The sequence below is a fragment of the Plectropomus leopardus genome, chromosome 4 (assembly GCF_008729295.1).
Source record: "Plectropomus leopardus isolate mb chromosome 4, YSFRI_Pleo_2.0, whole genome shotgun sequence".
Classification (NCBI taxonomy): domain Eukaryota; kingdom Metazoa; phylum Chordata; class Actinopteri; order Perciformes; family Serranidae; genus Plectropomus; species Plectropomus leopardus.
In genome coordinates, this window is record NC_056466.1 from 3,646,224 (window position 1) to 3,665,864 (window position 19,641).

Genomic DNA, 19,641 nt, shown 5'->3' on the forward strand with positions numbered 1-19,641 from the left:
GCAAACAGTGATGTAATGTTTTCACCTTAAATTCTATGGAAACATTATCAGCCCACTCTGTAACAAAGTAACCTTATCAAGTTTCTGTAACAAGTCTGTCTTCCTGCTCCAGATGTACTGCAAGAGAGCTGAGTTACTCAACTTTTTTCTGGCTAGTCAAAGTTATATGACAGACAAGTATTAACATCTTTTACATCCTGTTAGTAAAAGTTGCAATACCTCAAAATAAACCTCCCCCCCTACTGTATCCATTTAAGTGATTTAGATATTTAAAAATTTTGGCAGTCAAATGTACTTTAAAATGTTAATTATTTAAAGTACTGATTATGCAGACATCTATATGGCCAATAGCTCCAATAATCTGACGCTCACATCAAAACAATCTAGACTGACAAACAGCACATGCAAGAGAGAAAATATGTATTTTTGATTTATGGGTGAACTGTCCCTTTAAGTACAGTACTTGAGTAACTTTCTATAACTGAAAATTGAGGGAAAATGAAATCACGTTTATTTGTGTTACATGATTTGAGAGACATATGTCACCATGCTTTTATGCTTTTCTCTCCAATGGGAATGAGAGAAAAACTCCAATGAAAGTGAAAATGATAAAATTAAAAGGTTGCCACACATTTGAACTCCAGGCATTTTTCTTTTTTACTCCAATAGACTTTAATTTTTAAACATAATTCCTCTTTGCTGAAATCTGACCATGAAACCTCCTTATTGACCTCGCATTTGCTGCAGCTGTCCGAGTTGTTTTGTTGTTTGTGTAAGTCAGTCCATCAGATGGCAATGTGGAGCTAGATTTCCAGATGGTGTCAAAGAGCATCTTCAAGTAGCATCTTGTGTCTCCAGGTCCTGACTCAATTGGATTTTGGCAACAGGACGCCCAAATGATTAACCCAGCACACTGTAACCTGAGGCTTTCGGACTCATTCAAGATGAAGCCAGGCAGTATTCAATGTTGTGCAAGACACTGAATGCACTTCTGATCATGTTCTAGCTGCAGGGTCAGCAGAAACGTTTAAAACCAGTAGCATGAAAAAGGAAAAGACAGTTACCGTCACTCACTATATTCTGACTCTGGAAGTTAAAAAGTTACCAGCTTACAGGATGGACCTATGACTCTGGGTGTGTTTATGACACACACACAACCAATGACGCATCATATCAGCTGTAGTTTGTCACCAAGGCGAGTGAGGATTGCCGTGTTTGTTCAGCCCACGCTCACCTGATTCTTCTCACCTTTGATGGCAGAGCTTGTTAGTGTCACCTGGAAGCAGCAGTGCAGGACACAACAGACAGAGGAGTGTCTTACCTGAGCTGGACCGATCACTGTGGCTGTATTCCTGCATGCTGAACTTCAGAGGATTAAACATGTGTAGAAGAAAATTTGAGAGGTAGGACTTTATCTTTTATTCTCACTAAGTGAAATATGTGAGTGGGTGAGGAGGAGAGCTCTCTCTCTCTCTCTGCGTGCGTGTGTGTGTGTGTGTGTGTGTAAACAGATGCAGGCACGACAGCATGTCTGCCACTATTCTGGTAGTGAGGAAGAAATCCTGTGATCCTTATTCTGTCAAGTGTCTGTAAATTTTTTGCTGTGAGTGTAATGAAGTCTGACACGTTGTCACTGAGAGAAAACACCAGAGCTGAAGCTTAAGTTTTTTTCACATGCTGACTGTGTGTTTGGAGATGTTTGGCATTTTTAAAGTCAGTAGTGGAGAGAAACAAGAGTTCAAAAGTTGGAAAATGTCATACAAGTTCGTTATTTTTTTTCTGTTTCTCCATGCATTTGTTGTTGCAACTCTAGCTCCTCACAGTTACTTTTAGATATTTTTAATTTTCCATGTGGTTAAATCTGGCAAAAACAGCAGCAGGAAATGAGGCTGTAAATGCATAATAACAATCTCTGACCTTTCGATATGCCGTATGTGTATGAATCAGGGGTTTCCTTAAATATTGTCCTGATTGTCTTTGTTGTGGAGTTTTCTTCAAGGTATGGTTTGACATTTTAGCAATTCCTTTTCAAGATTTCTTGCTGAGAGTTAGATAAGATACTCAGTTTGTATTTACCTTAGCTCAGTACAAAGACTGGAAATGGGTGAACGGCTTATCTGGCTCTGTTTAAAAGTCAATAAATCCACCTACCAGCACCTCTGACGATCACTATTTGGCACCTTTAAATTAGGGGTCGACCCATATTGTTTTTTAGGGCCGATACTGATTATTAGTAATTAATGCGACCGATAACAGATATTTGCAATGGATATGTATTTACAATAAAAATGAAAATCTTTCTGTCAGTATTCAGAATTTGGAATATAACAAACTCCAACACAAAACTTTGTTTAAATGTTTAATCAAAACTGAAACGTTCAACATCATATACAGCAAGTTCCCAACAACATTTAAAAAAAAATATAACATCAAGGGAAATTTTCATACGCAACGAATATTTAAAAATAGCTCCCTGGGATATTACAAAGTAAAAGTTCCTCCCAAGCTGACACTTTCTTTGCACTTCTTATTTAATTAATTTTATTGAAGATCATCAAATTAAAATGCTGATACAGATAATTGCCAAAATGCCAGATAATATACGATGTTGACCCCTACTTTAAAAAAAAAATTTGAGTTCATGCAAAAAAGAAATTGTAATAATTTCAACTTGCAGTTATATCGAAGGACTTGTTTTGTTTGGTTGGTTGGGAGCAGTGACTTTCTGGAGTTGTAAGGAGCTATGACGGTGATATAGGCTGGAGAATGTAAAGATACATCACACACGGATGTATAACGAGACCTGGATAAAGTCTTGAAGGTGAGCTGCTTTTCAGTCCTACGAAAGTTGCTCAGTGCTGCATGAAGCCACATACGCTTGATTTTCAAAAGGCCTTTTGTTGTAGCTCACATAGTGTTTTTATACGACAGACTGCAGCACATGGTCACAAATTGGCTCTCCCTGCCTGTTATTTCGGAGAACTAAACCACTGATAATGTATCCCTTCTTTACATGCACCTATGTCTCTCCACCCTTGCCTGGAGTTCAGTCAGATGGTCTGTCTCAAACTCCCAATTCCTGTCTTGTTACTTTGGAATTTTATCAGAGGGAAGCTCGTTGGTTGCGAAGGTGAAATCTGTAGCGAACAGTAATAGTTCAGTGTGTCTGGACTCACATCAAAGTCCTCCATAACCCTCATATCTCCGGTGTCATCTGAGAAGGCCCTTTGGCTGAATATTTAACATTCTGTGTGTATGAGAGTGTGTTTATGTGCAGCACACGCTTGTACATCCAGGAAAATGAGATTCATGCTGAAAATTGGCAGCATTTCCCATTCTGTGGGGCTTTTTGAGCAGTTAGGGTTTCATACGTCAAGACAGAAGCTGGCTGTTTTGTGCCAGTCTTCAGTAATCATTTTAAGTTTGACCTTTTTTATTAGCATCAAGGTTTCAGATGTTTAGTTTATCCTGTCTGTGTTTACTCTTGCCAGGGGTGCTGGTGCCGTTTTTAGGCTGTGATGATCAGAACCTATTAGAGCAGGGATACAGTTGAAAGAAGTTAAACAAAGGGACATAAGTGAATTATGATAGTGTTAATGTGGGTTATATAACATTTGCCTGTTTCATGTAACAGGATTTCTGTTGTCCTTATAATTGCAGGCATTGTTCTAGCCAGGATTTTAGAAATACTGATGTCATGACTGAGTTCGATTTGTTAAAGTTCTATATTTAAAGGAACAATTTGTAAGATTTAGTGACAGAAATGGAATATAATATAATACGCATGTTTTCTTAGTGTATAATCACATAAAAATAAGACTCATTGTGGTGTCTTAGAATGAGCCATTTATATCGAGGGAGCAGGATTCCTCCATGATGCTTGTTTCTACAAAAGCTCAAAAGAAACAAACCAAACACTGGCTCTATATAGAGCATATTACATTTCTGTGACAGCCACAGTAGTCAACAGGCCGTCCATAGGTAGAGCATCGGAAAAACAATTGCTTTATTCAGTGTTTTTATCGATTTTAATCACCCTGTAATGTTTGTGTTGGAGGTGACCTCTGTAGACCTCTATGGAAAAAAAGAAAAAAAACTCCTGAACGTCGGGATCTTAAGTTGTTGGAGAAAAAGAATTGAGCGCACATCAGCAGGTGTTCAGCTAGTGGCCCGTCCCTGACATGCCAAACAGCTCAGGAAAAACACTGATTTGTGACGTGAATCTGCTTCAGTCAGTGTTTTTACCGCCTTAAATCACCAGATCCATTTATTTTGGAGAGGTAAAAGCCTCTGAAAATAATTCAGCTCCTGGTAAAAACCTCTTGATGTCTACAACTTGAGTTGTAGGAGGAAAAAAAGGTAAGCATAGATCAGCAGGTGCTGGGCGAGTGGCCCGTCCTGGACATGCCAAACTGCTTTGGAAAAAGACAGATTTTTAACGTGAAACTGCTTTATTCAGTGTTTTTACCAGTTTGAATCACCAGGGCCTTTTTTTTTCGAAACAATGACACCTTAGCGAATACTTAAGTGCCCAGGAAAAACCTCCTGCACGTCTAGATCAGAAATAAGGCGAGCACACATTAGCAGGTGCCAGGCTAGCGGCCTGTCTCTGACATGCCAAACAGGATAGGATAAACATTGATTTGTGACGTCAAACTGCTTTATTTCATGTTTTTACTGGTTGAAACCACCTAGTCTGTTTGTCCTGACGGGGAAGACACCCTGACGATAATTTAAAAAAAAAGAAAAAACGAATAATGAACACCAGAAGCAGTTTCAGCACACTCACACACACTCTTTCTTTAGTGTGTATATATTGAGCAGTTTGATTTGACATAATTAGTTAATTGAAAGAAATGCCCAAAACATGTTTTTCACCCCATACACAGCCCTATTCTCTGTGGTCTAGAAGTGGTCAAATGTAAGTATAGCATGTAGAAAAACATTCAAATAAATGTGTAAAATACATATTCTTTGTACGTGTTAAATTGCTCAATCAGAAACACCTTACTAGTTACTAAAAACCCCCAAAGTCACAGAAAAAAAATCCAAAGTAAAACCTTCAGCAGGCTTTTCCACTTCAAAGCATATTCCAGATTTGATGGGTCTCCAGGTATTTCTCACACTAACTTCATAACCGTGCTCTATAAATCCATCCCCTGTTGTCAGGGATGAAAACCTCTGTCACACTGGATGTGCTGACAGGCGGATATCAATATTTGATAAAAAGGCAGAAGCAGCCCAAAATGTGGGTCTATGCGCCTCCCTCTGCTGACTGCTCAGAGGGAGAACAAATGGAGGCTGTGAGGTTGAAGATCTCAGGCTGATATGAGGGATGTTGCACCACCGGAGCCCTTCACATCAAGTTGTATTTACTGTAAAACTAAGAAGCTGAGGCATTGCCAGCTTCACCGACTTACCATATGAACGCAGGCACTCGTTAAAAAGTAAGTTGGTCATGGGCTATTGTAACTGAACTGTATCACTGCTGCCAAATAATGAGCATCTGAGTTCTTCTTCACGAGTGAACAGCCCCCCCGGGCCTGACTCTGAGAAAAAGTGACCCAACTGTAACCTGATACTGAAACAGCTTGTCACAGTAAATGAGAGCAGTATGTGCCGCTAAGTCACAATCGTGTAATAATTTGTTTCATATTGTTTACAGTTGGACAACAGAAGTGTGTGCCACACAGAGTCAATAGGCCAATCCCCTCACGATTCACCTATTATTCCTTTGAGAGATGATAAGCATCGGTGAATATAATAAAGGTCAGGTTTATTTGTAGATGGCTTATTCAGCATAACCGAGCCACATGAGCAGTAGCGAATACAGCTATAGCATCAGCACAAATTAAAACAAACATCACGCTGAAAAACATTAGCAAACACAAGTTTGTCTCCACAAACTGTCAAAAAGCTGGAAGACTTCCCAGACCTGTGTGCATCTCCGTCTCCGAGGCCTCCTAAAATGATCCAGCTCGCAGACGAGGCTGTTCGCTAAACCTGAACATATTCGTGCAACGGCTGAGTAAACGTGTTGTCTTTTGGTGCTTGAAAAGGCCACATGTTCATGTAACTATGGTGTGATGCTACTTATTGTGATCCAAGTGGAGTAACTCGTGTAATGTCCTTTGGTACAGTTTTGACAATAATACCTTGTTTCTTGAGTATATTTTAAGACTTTAACTCCACTACAGTCCAAGTTAATCTTCGCTGTACAGGTGGGCAATATAAAGATAGTGTCAACACTGAGTTTACTGAGACTTTTCCTAGTAACAGGATGCCATGTCGAGCCCTACTTTTTGGCCTTTGTGAATTTGATGTGACACAAAGCAATAACATCAGCCACTGCCACTGCTGAATGTCATCTTTTTCACCAGTCAGCCAATGGCAGTAAACAAGGAACAGTATCGTCCGATACCGATGTGTGGCCGTTAATATCTTGATATGAGACTAGATATCGACATAGATTTTGGATATATTAAATTGGAAATGTTGTCTTTTCTTGGTTTTAAATGCTTAATTTACAGTTAAGTAGTGTAATTTTCTGAACTTACCTGACTAGTTGTTCAGTTATTCACCTTTACCCACCAACATTACTGGGCGGCTGTGTCTCAGGAGATAAAGAGTCATCCACCAAATGGTAGATCACTGGTTCAAATCCCAGCACGTCAGAATATCCTTGGGCAAAATTCTGAACCCCAAATTGCTCCTGATGACTGTTTAATCTGTGCATTTAAACTGAGTTGAAGGTGGTGCCTTGTGCGTGGGTGAATGTGATTTATAGTGTAAAAGCACTTTTAGTGATCGGAAGACTCGCTATTGGTACAGTTATTTATATAGACACTGCAAGAATAAATGTGCAGTACATTGCCCTAGTCGAAACATGCACATGAAGTGCTATATGCATTCATATCTAATGGAAATCAGCTGCCCTTGTTCTGTCAGCCTCATGATAACAAGTAGGATTTATGGAAAGAAAAGGCCATGCAAACATAAAGTGCTCAAGCAAAGATTAAAGGGAGTGGTGTGTCCAAACTATGCTTGTTCATGAACATACAGCTCATTCCAAGCATGAACATGTGTTACTGTATTCACACCACCTGAGGGTATGAAAAGTGTGTCGGTGGTTTGAGCTCTAATGTTTAATTTCAAATTAAACTCTTTGACTTTAGAGGATATAGTAACAACTGGGGGGAACAGGGACATTTTGTGTTTCCCAAAAAGACATTAATTTTACAGTAAATGCAATCAGTTATGCGGTTTATCTTTGCATGATCTGTTACTCTCACAACTTGACTGGTATTGTTCCAGAGTTCATACCAGGGCAATGAGTTGTTTGACTAATTGAACAATCAAGTACTGATCATAGAGTGATGCATCAGTGATGACAGCTGAAGGGAATTAGACTCATTATGAGTTTCTTTACGTTTTGTCTGCCAAAGATTTTCTTCATGCAGGACTTTCACTGTGGTAATCATACTAAAATATCTGAGTATTTCCACCACTGACAGAACAGTTGAATCGAAACAGTCATGCCAGATTAGATGTGTAATAATGTAGTTATTTTCTGCCAGCAAAAGTATGTTTTCACTGGATGTTTTATTGGTTAATTGATTAAACCAAAAAGGGAGAGACCATGCATGCATTTACAGCTGTGGAGTTCCAGGGACTGCAGTCAGTCGTCCTTTTAAGTTTGAAATTTTTGGTTTTGATGGAAATGCCTCTAATTATTGGATTGATTGCTATGAAATTTGTTGGAGACATTCATGGCGCCTGAAAGATAAACATCACACGCTTTGAGTGTTTGTCTTTTTTTAATCCTAGTAGTAAGATGATGGTATGATGGGGACACATACAGGTTTTTGCTCTCTGTGGGAAGGTTTCCATGAACCCTCAAATTGGGCAAATTGAAACTGAAATATAAAATATGCATAATGGAAACATGTCAGGTGAAAAAAAAAGGAAAATTCTATTTACGTTTGCATGAGGTGGTATTTCAAGTGATTCAGAAAAGCCATATTTTGCAATGGAAACACTTTTTTTGCTTCATAGGTCACATGACGCTATGGTTATGTGCTGTGTGCGTTGGTAGGAGCTGGCTCCTTTGTGGCAATATGCAGCAGGCACTACAAGAGGTGTTATTTTATCGCATAACTCCTCAAAAATTGAGTCAGGCTATTAGCTTGTGTGCACAATCTTGTGGGAACATGTTATTATCTTGTGTGTGCAAGAAGGTAATCTTATGTGCAGAAATTAGTTATCTTTTGGGAACATGCTTATTTTGTGCATACAATGTAATTATCTTGTGCGAACAAGTCAGTCTATTATGTGCACAATCTTGTGTGCAGAAGTTAACTATCTTGTGGGAACAACATATTTATTGTGTGCATACAAGACAATTATCTTGTGGGAACAAGTTACTAATTATCTTGTGGGAGCATCTAATTTATCTTGTGCGCATAAGTTTATTATCTTGTGGGAACAACATAATCATCTTGCGCACACAAGATAATCATCTTGTGGGAACAAGTTAGCCTATTATTTTGTGTGCACAATCTTGTGTGCAGAAGTTAATATTCTCGTGGAAACAATTTATCTATCTTGTGCCTACAAGACAATTACCTTGTGGGTATAAGTTCTTATTCACTTTCTGGCACTTTATATGCTACATATTATGCGCATTTTCCAAAATTTCTATTTATTCCTCTTTTTCACAACATGGATTTTTCTCTGGCGCCACCATCAGGCCAACTTTTACATTTTTTGACCCACTAGTGGTATCTCCCAAATAATCTCATCATACTTCATCCATGCAATCCTTTTTTCTAGTATGTAATGTGCATTACAACCTCACGGGGGCTCTGGTGTGGTCACAGACATTTGGTCATGATTTTCAGTTTTGCAGAACTTGTATGGGGTTGGATAAATTTAGAGTATAGGACACCTCTTAAAGTACCACAGAGGAACTAGCAGCAGTAATAATAGCAGTCGTCTCTGCTCGAGCCTCTGCACAAGTTCAACGCCACTCGTCCTCTTCTCTCTGTCCCCTCTCTCTCTCATATTTCCTCCTTTATATCTCCCTACATGATAGGCGCCCCCCTCGTCCTCCTGATAAGCAGCATAACGGGGAGGAGCTCTCCTCGCGGGGCTCCTCCTTCCATTGCCTTCGTTTTCTTTCACTTGCCCCCACACACACTCCTCCTCCTCCTCCTCCTTCTCGCCTGTCTGATCGAAAGGGAGAGGGGGGGTTAGATGATGAAGAAGTAAAAAGAGGGGGGGGGGGTCTTATTTTCTTACGAGCGGAAAAGGCGTCACACCGGGCGCAGGGCGCAGCGCGGTGGACGGAAGAGAGGGAGACGCATCACGGTGAGGGAGATAGAAAAGACGGTGGGAGGAGGCGACAGCGGGTCGTAAACACGACAGAAAACGGCGAATAGGACGGCAGAAAGCGGTGATCACCCCCCACCGCCAACCCTCCTCATCTCTTCATCTCCATCCTTTTCTGCACCGTTTGGCTCATCCCTTTGCGCACCGGAGCGGCTCGGTGCTTTCTGTTTTCTCTTTATTTTTAATCTTATCCGGACAAAACCTCTGCACGGTCTATCGTAGGATAAACACCAGAGGCAAGAGAGGAGGCTGTTCCATCACTACGACCGACAGGATCCGGTGTAGGTGCCGCTCGGGACGGACCATCGGCGCGGGCGATTCGGTGGCTAGTGCCAGAGGAGGGGGTAAACACGGGGAGATGACTGTAGAGTAACCCGGCTGAAGCTCACAGAGAGACCCCGGTCCCCGGTTATCACCGAGACTCCAGCATCACCAATGCGATGGCATAGCGGTTTGTGCAGCACCAGACTAGACTCAGATCAGCAGGGCTCTCATCCACCATGAACCTCTGAAAGACATCCGATACAGGCACAGATGGGTAAGAGGAGATGCTCTGCTGTGTGTTTTTTCTTTATTCCGGGATATGGAGGTTGGGCAAGGAGGGGTGGAGGAGAGCAGGGAGGCTTCTGACGTGAAGACCCCTGCCATTGCATGTACAGTTTAAGACTGCAATATACAAGAGGGGGTGTATTTGTGCATGTGTGAGGTTAATGAAGTGGCTTCTCATGAAATTAGATAGTAGATGGAAACAGATGGCTCTTTACTGCTGGTCAGACTGGAGGTAGAGTGTGGCTTAGCCAGCTCATTTGATACAACTCTGTGGTGGTTTGTGGGTCCTGGGTGTGCAAGATTTAATTTTAATAACAGATAGTATACCAGGACCATGGATGGTTTACAGAACGGGCCGACTGTGTACGGGCCAAGAGATCAGGGGGCAAAATATCACTGAAAGAGATAAAAAAGAATGACCACAAAGACAGGTGGATTGACTGCAACACAATGCCAAATGATGACAGAGAGCTGCAAAAAAAGGCCACAAAGGGATAGAAAACAATGAAAAAGAGACACAGAGTGACCACAAAGACACATGAAATGACTACAACCAAATACAAAATTACCACAAATAGATGTAAGGCAGCAACAAATAGATACAAAAAAACTACAGAGACATAAAGCGACCACAATGAAACATGAAACGACTACAATCAGATATCAGATTACCACAAATTTATGCAGAACAGCGACAAAGATACAAAACAACCACCAAGAGAAAAAAAAAACAGCTACAAAAAGATAAGAAACAGATACAAAGACTTACAAAACATTTCCAAGAGACAAAATACAACTACGAAACGATACAAAAATACTTCAGAGACAAAACAGCTACAAGACATGCAAAACGACCACAGAGAGATACACAAAATGATTAAAACGAGACACGGAATGACCACAAACAGATGTAGAACCACAATAAAGAGATACAAAACAACTACAAAGAAACACAGAATGGCTCCAACCAGACAAAATTACCACAAATAAGACACAAAATGTCAACAAAGAGATACAAAACAATTTCAAAGAGAGGAATACGACCACAAAATAACTAGAATTAGGCACAAATAACCACAAATAGATGCTAAAAGACCACGAAGAGACAAAACACCTACAAAGACAAACAAAACATCCACAAATGCGGAATAGTTATATTAACACACAAAATGACCACAAATAGACACACAGCAAAAAACAAAGAAATACAAAACCAACATCAAAAAGATAAAATAGCTTCAAAGAGATACAATACAATTAACAAGAGACACAAAACGACTACAAAGAGACACAAAAGTACTATAACCAGGGACAAAATAACCGCATATTGATGCAGAACCATAGCTAAGTGATACAAGACAACTTCAAAGGGACAAAATGGCTACGAGAAGAGGAAAACCACTACAAAGAGATACTAAAGAACTTTAGGGAGAAAAAGTGTACAAAGAGATGCAAAATAAATACATAACTTTGATTCTTTCTAAGATTCAGAATTGTTGTTTGCCTTTTCCATTTCTGCTCCCAGGGACTCATTGTCTCATAATGAGTCCATGACCTCACGGTACAGGCTTTAGGCCAAGCTTATAACATTCGAAACTATTTAGTCTTGAAATCCTTGTGAGTTCTTAGTGGCTCAGTGGATTGATGTTACATTAACGCTGCCAGGATTTAGGATTTCCCATTTTGGCTGCCCAACCTTGACTGAATCCATGGTATTATAAGGTACTTTAAGTGTCCACTAATGTAGCCATACTCTTCAGGCGTGTTCCTAATTTTCACACCACCACCCACAAACACCTAAACTGATGATAGCCGTCAGCCTCATCCCTGTTGCATCTTACAGCCCACAGGAAAGCCCTACTCCACGCCACCTCACCACATGTGAATCATCCCCGCCCCGGGCATTTGTCTTTAGTATGCAGCGACTGCAAGCCTCACTGACAAAAAACATTTTCATCTCACATCTAGTCAAACCAAAACCCAACCCCATTGCCTGCTGAATCCATTTCTAATTTCCCACGGGAGCGTGCCCAGCTCCCTGGTTGCTACTTCGGGGTCAGTTATTGATCTGGGGTCCCAGATGGGTTTGAGTATATGAAGGCTTGAGTAAGCTGATCCCTGATAGGCAGTTAAGTGCAAATTTAGCGTAAATGAATGAGGGAGTTGTCTGGAGGCTGCAGAGGAGCAGGTGAGATTGTCACTGTGGAGAAATCTGGCTTCATAGTGTAAACATGAACCTCTTTCTCCTTCCCTTGACATGCTGCCCTTGAGCAAGGCAATTAATCAGGCAATAACTCCATTAGAGCGGCTCAGTGGTGCAACAGTAGCAGAGTGGAGCTGTACCTGGCAGCTCCCAGCTGTGAATGTGTGAAACAGGGCATTGCGGATGAGCATTCTCAATGTGTTCCCTCAGGATGAATCCAGGTTTTTAAAGATGCACGTCGGGTAGAGGTAATTATCTGCGAATCTGAGGTTGCTCCAGGAGAGATGTCTGTTTTGTTTCGAAGACACCACCAGGTTCGGGTGGTATGCAATTTTTCATATCTACACACCGTCCTGAAATTTTATCGGGGTCTCGGCCTACATGCACTACTTACTCTCAGCTTTTCAAACTAATAAATACACAAAAGAAATCCACAGAATGTAAAGAAAAAAAATATTCCCACACATTCGTTCCTATGACTTTCTCTCAGTCATAGGAGACTGACGGGACTTAATTGGCTGATTAATTCATCATAAAACACACTGACAGAAAAGAAGGGCTTGGCGTTATGGTTTTAAAACAATATCGTGATATTTTTGGGCAATATCATGATACACAATACATATCTCAGTATTTTAAAATGTCATCTAAATCAATGTTAACTTCTAAAATACAAAATGATTGAATAAAGTACAGTTCCTAGCACGTTGAAGAAAGTAGCCACTGTCATAATAAAGTTGAATACACTACAATTTATACCTGATGCTGATAGTCATTATATATATATATATATATATATATATATATATATATCGCCCACCCCTGCAGAATAGTAATCCAGTAATGTAGTTGGTAAATCCACTGTTCCAACAATCACCAGCTCCGGTTCAGTCGAAATAAATTCATTATTCATCAAATTAGATGTAAAAGATATGCTGTTATTCCCGATAGTCCCTCTCTCTCTGCCATTGCTGACTACGACAGTCCTGTAACTTACATCTCCACCATGAGGTGTCACTATGTCTTTCAGCTATAGCCAGTTATACCAGTAGAGACGGGAGACCTAGCTCTGGTGGTGCATGCTGTGCACCACATACAATGAGTTTTATAGAGAGAGAAACGCTTATATTTATGACCGTATTGAAAAACATACCTTCAGGATTTCTAAATACTCTGGTATACAGTAATACCACCCAAGCCTAGACACCATTTTTCATTTGATCCAGTTGAACCCAGAAGCAGCTTCAGGATGAAATAGCAGCATTTTTGGACAGAAAATTGGACCTAGACCTGTACCTGCGAGGCAGCACAGAGAGCAGAGAAGGAAAGAATTTGGGCAGGAAGTATATACGTACTTCACTGTGTTTGTAGCAGCAGAGGCAGCGGCCAGCCACTTCCACTGCTGCTCTAGTCCTCTGTGGTTATCTCGCTGTGGCTTGCAAATGGTCGACGATGCCCCAACCAACATCCTAGATCCCCACGTTTCAAAACAACAACATCAACAAAGACCACATCTCACGGGGATGCTGGCCTTTTCACTTCACAGTGATGCTGATGCTGAGAGACAGGGCAGTGAGCTAGTGTGTGTGCATGTGTATGGGAGGTGTGGGGTTGCAGAAAGAGCAGGAGAGAAAGAAATTGAAAATGTTTCCAAGGGATCTTAGGGGTTTGAGATGCCACAGCTGTGGACTGAACAAAGTTGCCACACCTGAATACAAATTTTGTGTGCATCAGAGTTGAGGAGTTGTCACACGGGTCAGACATAAAAGAGGTGAAATGTAACGATGGATGATGGATGGCTGCGTAGAAAGACTGAAAAATTAAAATGGAAAGAGAACAGAGAGACTGAGTGGGCTGGAGGGGAGGATGCAGGGATGTTATCCAGTCATGTGTCTGAAAGAGTGTGTGGACTCCAGAGATCCACCTGAGCCCCACAGCTGAAGCTCACTTCTTTTGTCAGATTTGATTAAGAACACTCTCTTGTGATTTCTCCCCTTCTCTCTCTCACACACACACACATGATTTCACTTTCAGTTTCACTTATTGGAGTGACAAGTAAATATATCTATGTTGCATAAGCATATTGAGAAGAAAAATAGTGGATTAAGGAGGCAAAAATGAGATGAGATGCAGAGTATAATACCAGCTACATCAGAAAAGAAACATGAACAGTGACTATGAAAGAAGATCATATGTATAGCTGTCTCATTACCATTAACATATATAGAATTTAAAGGTTCGTTATTTTGGGAAACACACTTATTTGCTTTCTTGAAGAGAGTTTAATACCACTTTGATATAGAACAGCAGGTAAGTTTGGAAAAGTACATCAATTTACTGTAATTAAGCCTTCAAAACCACCAAAAGACAACACAAAATTACATCCAAAATCTAAGACAATATTTAGTCTCATTATTTTACCAATGTAATGTCAATATATTGCCCAGCCCTTATTTTGCTTGCTAAGCTGTAAAAAAACAAACTGTAAAAGACAGGTTTTCCCATTAATCTGTGGGTTATGTGCTGGACTAATTCTTGGCTGGGACCAACAACTTTCTCCTTCGTTCTCAACTAACATCAAGTCCACACATGCTATTAAACAAAAAAGAAAAAATCTTCATCGAGATGAAAACGCAAGAACACAATGGGAGCGCTGTAAAGAGCATGCCGAACCCACAGGTAGCAATTTAACCCTTACCCTAAAGCCATGCAAAGATGTCCAGTCAGCAGCCTGAACAAAAGCAGTGATTTTGATGCCTCTGTTCCTCAGTATAGTGAAAGAGCAACTGTGTATTTTATGTGTAAACATGTCAAATTTCCTGATAGCAAGGTTAGAATCAGCACAGCTTTGAGCGCATCTGCCATCGGACGAATTTCGCCCCATTTTTGAGACCTCACAAAGGAGATAATGGCTCACACTATCTGCCTACATGGCAGCTGAGTTTCTGAAAATCAAAAGATTTACAAAAGGACCTTTAAGGACCTAAAATGCAGTTTGTATATGAAGAAAAGCCCAAAATGCATAGTAAAAACCACATTTAAAAAAACACCCCCGTGTCCTTGTGGACTACCATAAAACTTCTCACATAGCCCTCAGCAAGATAGCATACAACCATACTTCCCCAAATGTCGAACTATTCCTTTAAGGCAGGTAGCTACCTTTGACAGCAGATAACAAACATAGCTCATGTCCCTGCAGTGTTTCTGTGTTACTCCAGTAAGACAAAAGGAAGCTTTTCATCATCAAGCACGATCATTATAACTGGAATACTGAAGCTTTTCAAAACTTTGATCATATAGCTCAAATATTTTCTTGTGTTTAGAGCATGTGCAAGGAAATTGTGTTGTCTAAGTAGCAGTGTTTCTGTCTTTGTCTTACTTTTTCAAACACAGCGAGGCAGCAGATACCTTATGCACCAGTGCTATTGTCAAAGCATCTGATGATAATAAGAACTCGTGGGGAAAAAAAGCAATGCAGTCCCTCTTATCTCATTAACAAACAGCAGCTCTGCACCTTTCTATTTGTTTTATCTCAACCATATCACAACTCTTCCATTCTTTCTTCCCCGCTTCCTCTCACACAGCGCTTTCATTATGTTGCTCCCTCTTTTCGCTGCCTGCGACTCAAGTTGCAAGGCCAAAACAAATGGCTTTGCTGGCACACGAAGAGGCTGTCAGTTAGGCGATCTGGGTACACAGAGATCAGCAGCCTCTTCCTCTCCCACAGCATCCTGTTTTGTTGACTTTCCCTCTAAATGACGGTCTTGGTTATTTTCTGGAAATCAGATGTTTGCTGTGACTCACAGTCAAACTTCTTGTAATCATAAAACTTTGATTTTTTACAACTCAAAGGCTGCAATCTGACCAAGAATGCTTGAAACTGTTACTTGGTAGACCCAAAGAGTTTATGCTTTTTATGTTGTTCATGTAGGTTCCGATCAGAGGCCTCAGTCTTTTTTCCAAGACAAACGTATTGCATTGTGTAAGAAGTGAGAATGTAAGTCTGCAGGAAATGACCACAAACCAGGCTTGTTGTTATAAGCAGATGGATGCAGACATCTGATATCCTGCAGTGTGTGAACACCAGTGAAAGACAGCAAAAAGCAGCAAAGGCAGTTTTGCACAGCCAAAGTACATTTCTTTATCAAGTTAAGAAAGTCATCTGTGGATCAGTCACTTTTGTTTACAACCTTAGTTCGGTGGAAATGGGGCAGAGCAGATGTAAACAAAGCCCCTTTTTATTCAAAAATGTGTTTTGCTGATTGTTACTTTTCCTTGATGGTTGGGTTTCTCTGCTGAAAGATGCATGTACAGAGAGGTAAGTTTATCTGGGTTAAAAGTCAGTTTGATATGTGCACATATGAGCATGGTCTTGTCACATGATGTCGATGGTCCAATATGGAACTTTGGAAATTTGAAACCTAGCAAGTGGGAAACATCTTGTGTCCAGCAGTTAAACTTTTGAAACTAAAATTATTCGCAGATTCACGGATCCACTTTTGTAGTTCGAAGGCGTAGATGCACATTTAAGACTTTTTAACGAGGCAATTTAACTTTTTGTGCTCAAAGAATATATAAAAAATAATTTGTTATTCAAAGCACAAAAGTTCATATAGTATATTTATGGCTTAAAATATGTTTGGAAGGGATCTTAAAGAAAATATTGCATAAAAAAATATGATTTAAAATTCCTAAAAGTAATGAAAGACCTTGGCACCAGTTGTTATTTCTGCTATATAGTATATGGTGTCATTGTTCAGACAGTCCAAAATGCCAAAGTCCCCTTAGTTCAAAACATGTCCCACTGGACTGATAGCCCATTTCTCCGACCGAGCGTTATCCCCGACAAACAGCCTTTGCTCCAATGTCATCATTGCTGTGAAAATACACACGTCTTTCAGTTAGTTTTGGTTTCTCAGTGGCATTTGAACAACTAATCCCAGGTAATTTTTTTTACCAACACTTTACAAAGTTACTCAGTGGGGTTTCAGCCATGGATCCTATTTTTATTTTACCGACCCTTAGCAGGCTAGTAACTTTTCTCAGTGGTGTTTGAACCACTGATCACGGGTTTGCTTACCGACCTTTCCCCACTTTTCTCAGTGCCCTTTTCCAGCTGAATTTTAACCACCAATCACGGTTGTTTTAACCAACCCTTTGCTACTTTCTTGGCTGTGTTCAAGCCACACGTCCAAGCTGTTCTCACAGACCCTTCGCATTATAACCCAACAACATTTGAGCAAATGATCCCAGCATTTTTTACCAACCCTTTATGGCATTTCTCTCTGTTGCAAAATTGGCATGCCAAGTTGGCCTCTTTTCCCCAGCCATGACCGCATCTACATTCTCCTCCACCTCCTCTTCTTCAGACTTTTTACAACACACGTATATGCCACTATAAGGAGGGCTCGATTTGCTTGTACACATGTTGCTCTTAACACCACTACTTTTGTTTTTGATGGACATAGGCATAAGCCTGTGATTCAGTAAGTGATGATCCATGTCACACAGTGTAGCTTCCACTAAACTTACAAGATCACAAATACAGGAGCACAAATCTCACAGTCTGCATGAGGCTTTACTGTAATTCTAGATTACCTGTATCACCACAGTGAAACATTTACAAATATTTGTCCCAGCAACTACTGTTACTTCCTGCCCAGGGTGGTCTTTGGCATTAACACGCTCTTTATTCCTTTGGAAGCCAGTGGGACAAAGGGATGTTTTCAGCTCTGAGACAGAAAGGCAAAAACCTTAGCGAGCGCTAAAGTAATTACAAGACATAGCTCAGCGGAGAGTGAAAGAGGAGAAAAAAAGAAACGGCAACACAAGTGTTTTCTCTTCAGATTTCTTCCTCTGGCTCTTGTGCACTTTATTGCATGTGTCTTTTTGACCTGGATCATACAGTAGAACTGATCTCTGTGTGCATCATTACCGCTGTGCGTGTAATCTCCCTGCGGTTCAGCCAGGGTCGTCCCAGGCTCCAGGATGTCCAAACGGCGCCATGCTAACCCCACCAACAGGTTACGTACGGCCGAGCACAGCCTGCCGCTGCTGCTGGGGGGAATTAATCTGTGTTCCACCTCTGATCTGGCATCTGTACACACACACAGGAAGACACACACACAAACACACTGCTAGGCTCCTGGCTGTGCTCACACTATTCCTGGAGAGAGACACACAGGCGTACATCTCTTTCCTTTTTTTGACATCTCTCTTTGCACACATCTGCGCAGTTTGATTTCACTTTGCTTCCAGTAAAGTTCACCATTTCTCTTTCTTTCTGCCTACACACATTCATCGTACACATAACTGCATTGCAATCACCCCTCTGCCCACACATTCTGCAGACGTTGCGTTTCAATACAAAAAAAAACACAGCACAGGATCTGAACCTTTGGCTCCGAAGGCTCATCATCATCGTCATTATTCAGTCGGAGGGCGTTTGAAGGCTCCATGCATGAACAGCTTAAAGTTTTCACCCGTTATAACCTGCTGTCACCTCACAAGATGCAGGGATTTATAAAAGACATAAGACGGCGCTCAGCACTTGAAAAGTAGACGTAAAAGTTTTCCTCTGCAAGGTTTGCCCTCGAGCAAGAGAATTAATGCAAGATAATGTAGCAGAAGCATGTCTTTACAATTATAGTGACAACACCTCCAGTCATTTAGCAGCAGCGTCTGTTTAGATGAACCAGATTGGGAAGTAGGAAACTTAAGTCATTAATTTCATCTTGACTGATGGCGGGCTGAGCTGATGAAAGAGATTTTGACGCATAATGACACCGACACTCTGTTGCTGTGTTAGAGCCAGGCAGTGTATGGATATTTATAGGTTGTCCTCTTGTAATTTATTTCTAGATTAGCAGTACAAATCGAATAAAAAGACAGATTTTTTTTCTCAGAATAATTTCTAAAATGCTGAAGAGAAGTCCAGTTTTCTTTGACTGAACTTTGACTGTTGATGATTCTTTTATAGCCTCTTTAAAGGGATGGTTCAGATTTTTTGAAGTGTGGTTGTATGGGTAACTTATCTATTATTAGTGATTAGAATTGATGTTAAATTGCTGTTTTTCTCAAAAGAATCTGAAGAGAGTGATAAAACAGCTTCATTTTCCTGTTGGAAATTGAAATCTGACATTAAGTTAAATCAGTTTTGCTGTTGGCCTCCATCCACAGCAGTAGATTGCTTAGCTTCCATGTTGAACTCCAGCCTGCTTCTCTAAACTAGGATCGTGCCAACTGACAACTTATGTATGTTTTGCACTAACTATGGATAAGTACCCAGCGCAACTACATTTCACAAAAACTGAATTATCCCTTTAAAAATAGTTTGAAAAAACAACATTTTTTCTAAGCATTTAGCTGTATCTATCAGTGAAAAACAACCCCTCGACATCAATATTTCCATTTTTGCAGCTATAATTTGCATCTGTCAATCATCATAATAATATTATAGCTTCTTATATTGAGCTGAGAAGATTTAGGATTTCATCATT

At 40.4% G+C, this 19,641-nt stretch overlaps 1 protein-coding gene across 2 annotated transcripts in view; it reads left to right on the forward strand.

Moving 5' to 3' along the window:
- Window positions 1-1,325: 1,325 nt before the first annotated feature.
- The window catches only part of mgat3b (beta-1,4-mannosyl-glycoprotein 4-beta-N-acetylglucosaminyltransferase b), an 82,057-nt gene continuing 63,741 nt past the window's right edge, over window positions 1,326-19,641 (forward strand). The window contains exon 1 of one of the 2 annotated variants that reach the window (XM_042485579.1): window positions 1,326-1,403. In XM_042485579.1, coding sequence (XP_042341513.1) covers window positions 1,357-1,403 — 47 coding nt within the window. In that variant the 5' untranslated portion in view covers window positions 1,326-1,356. Of the gene's footprint in view, window positions 1,404-9,318; window positions 9,929-19,641 lie in introns of those variants that run through there. The other variant, XM_042485580.1, reaches the window with a different exon arrangement.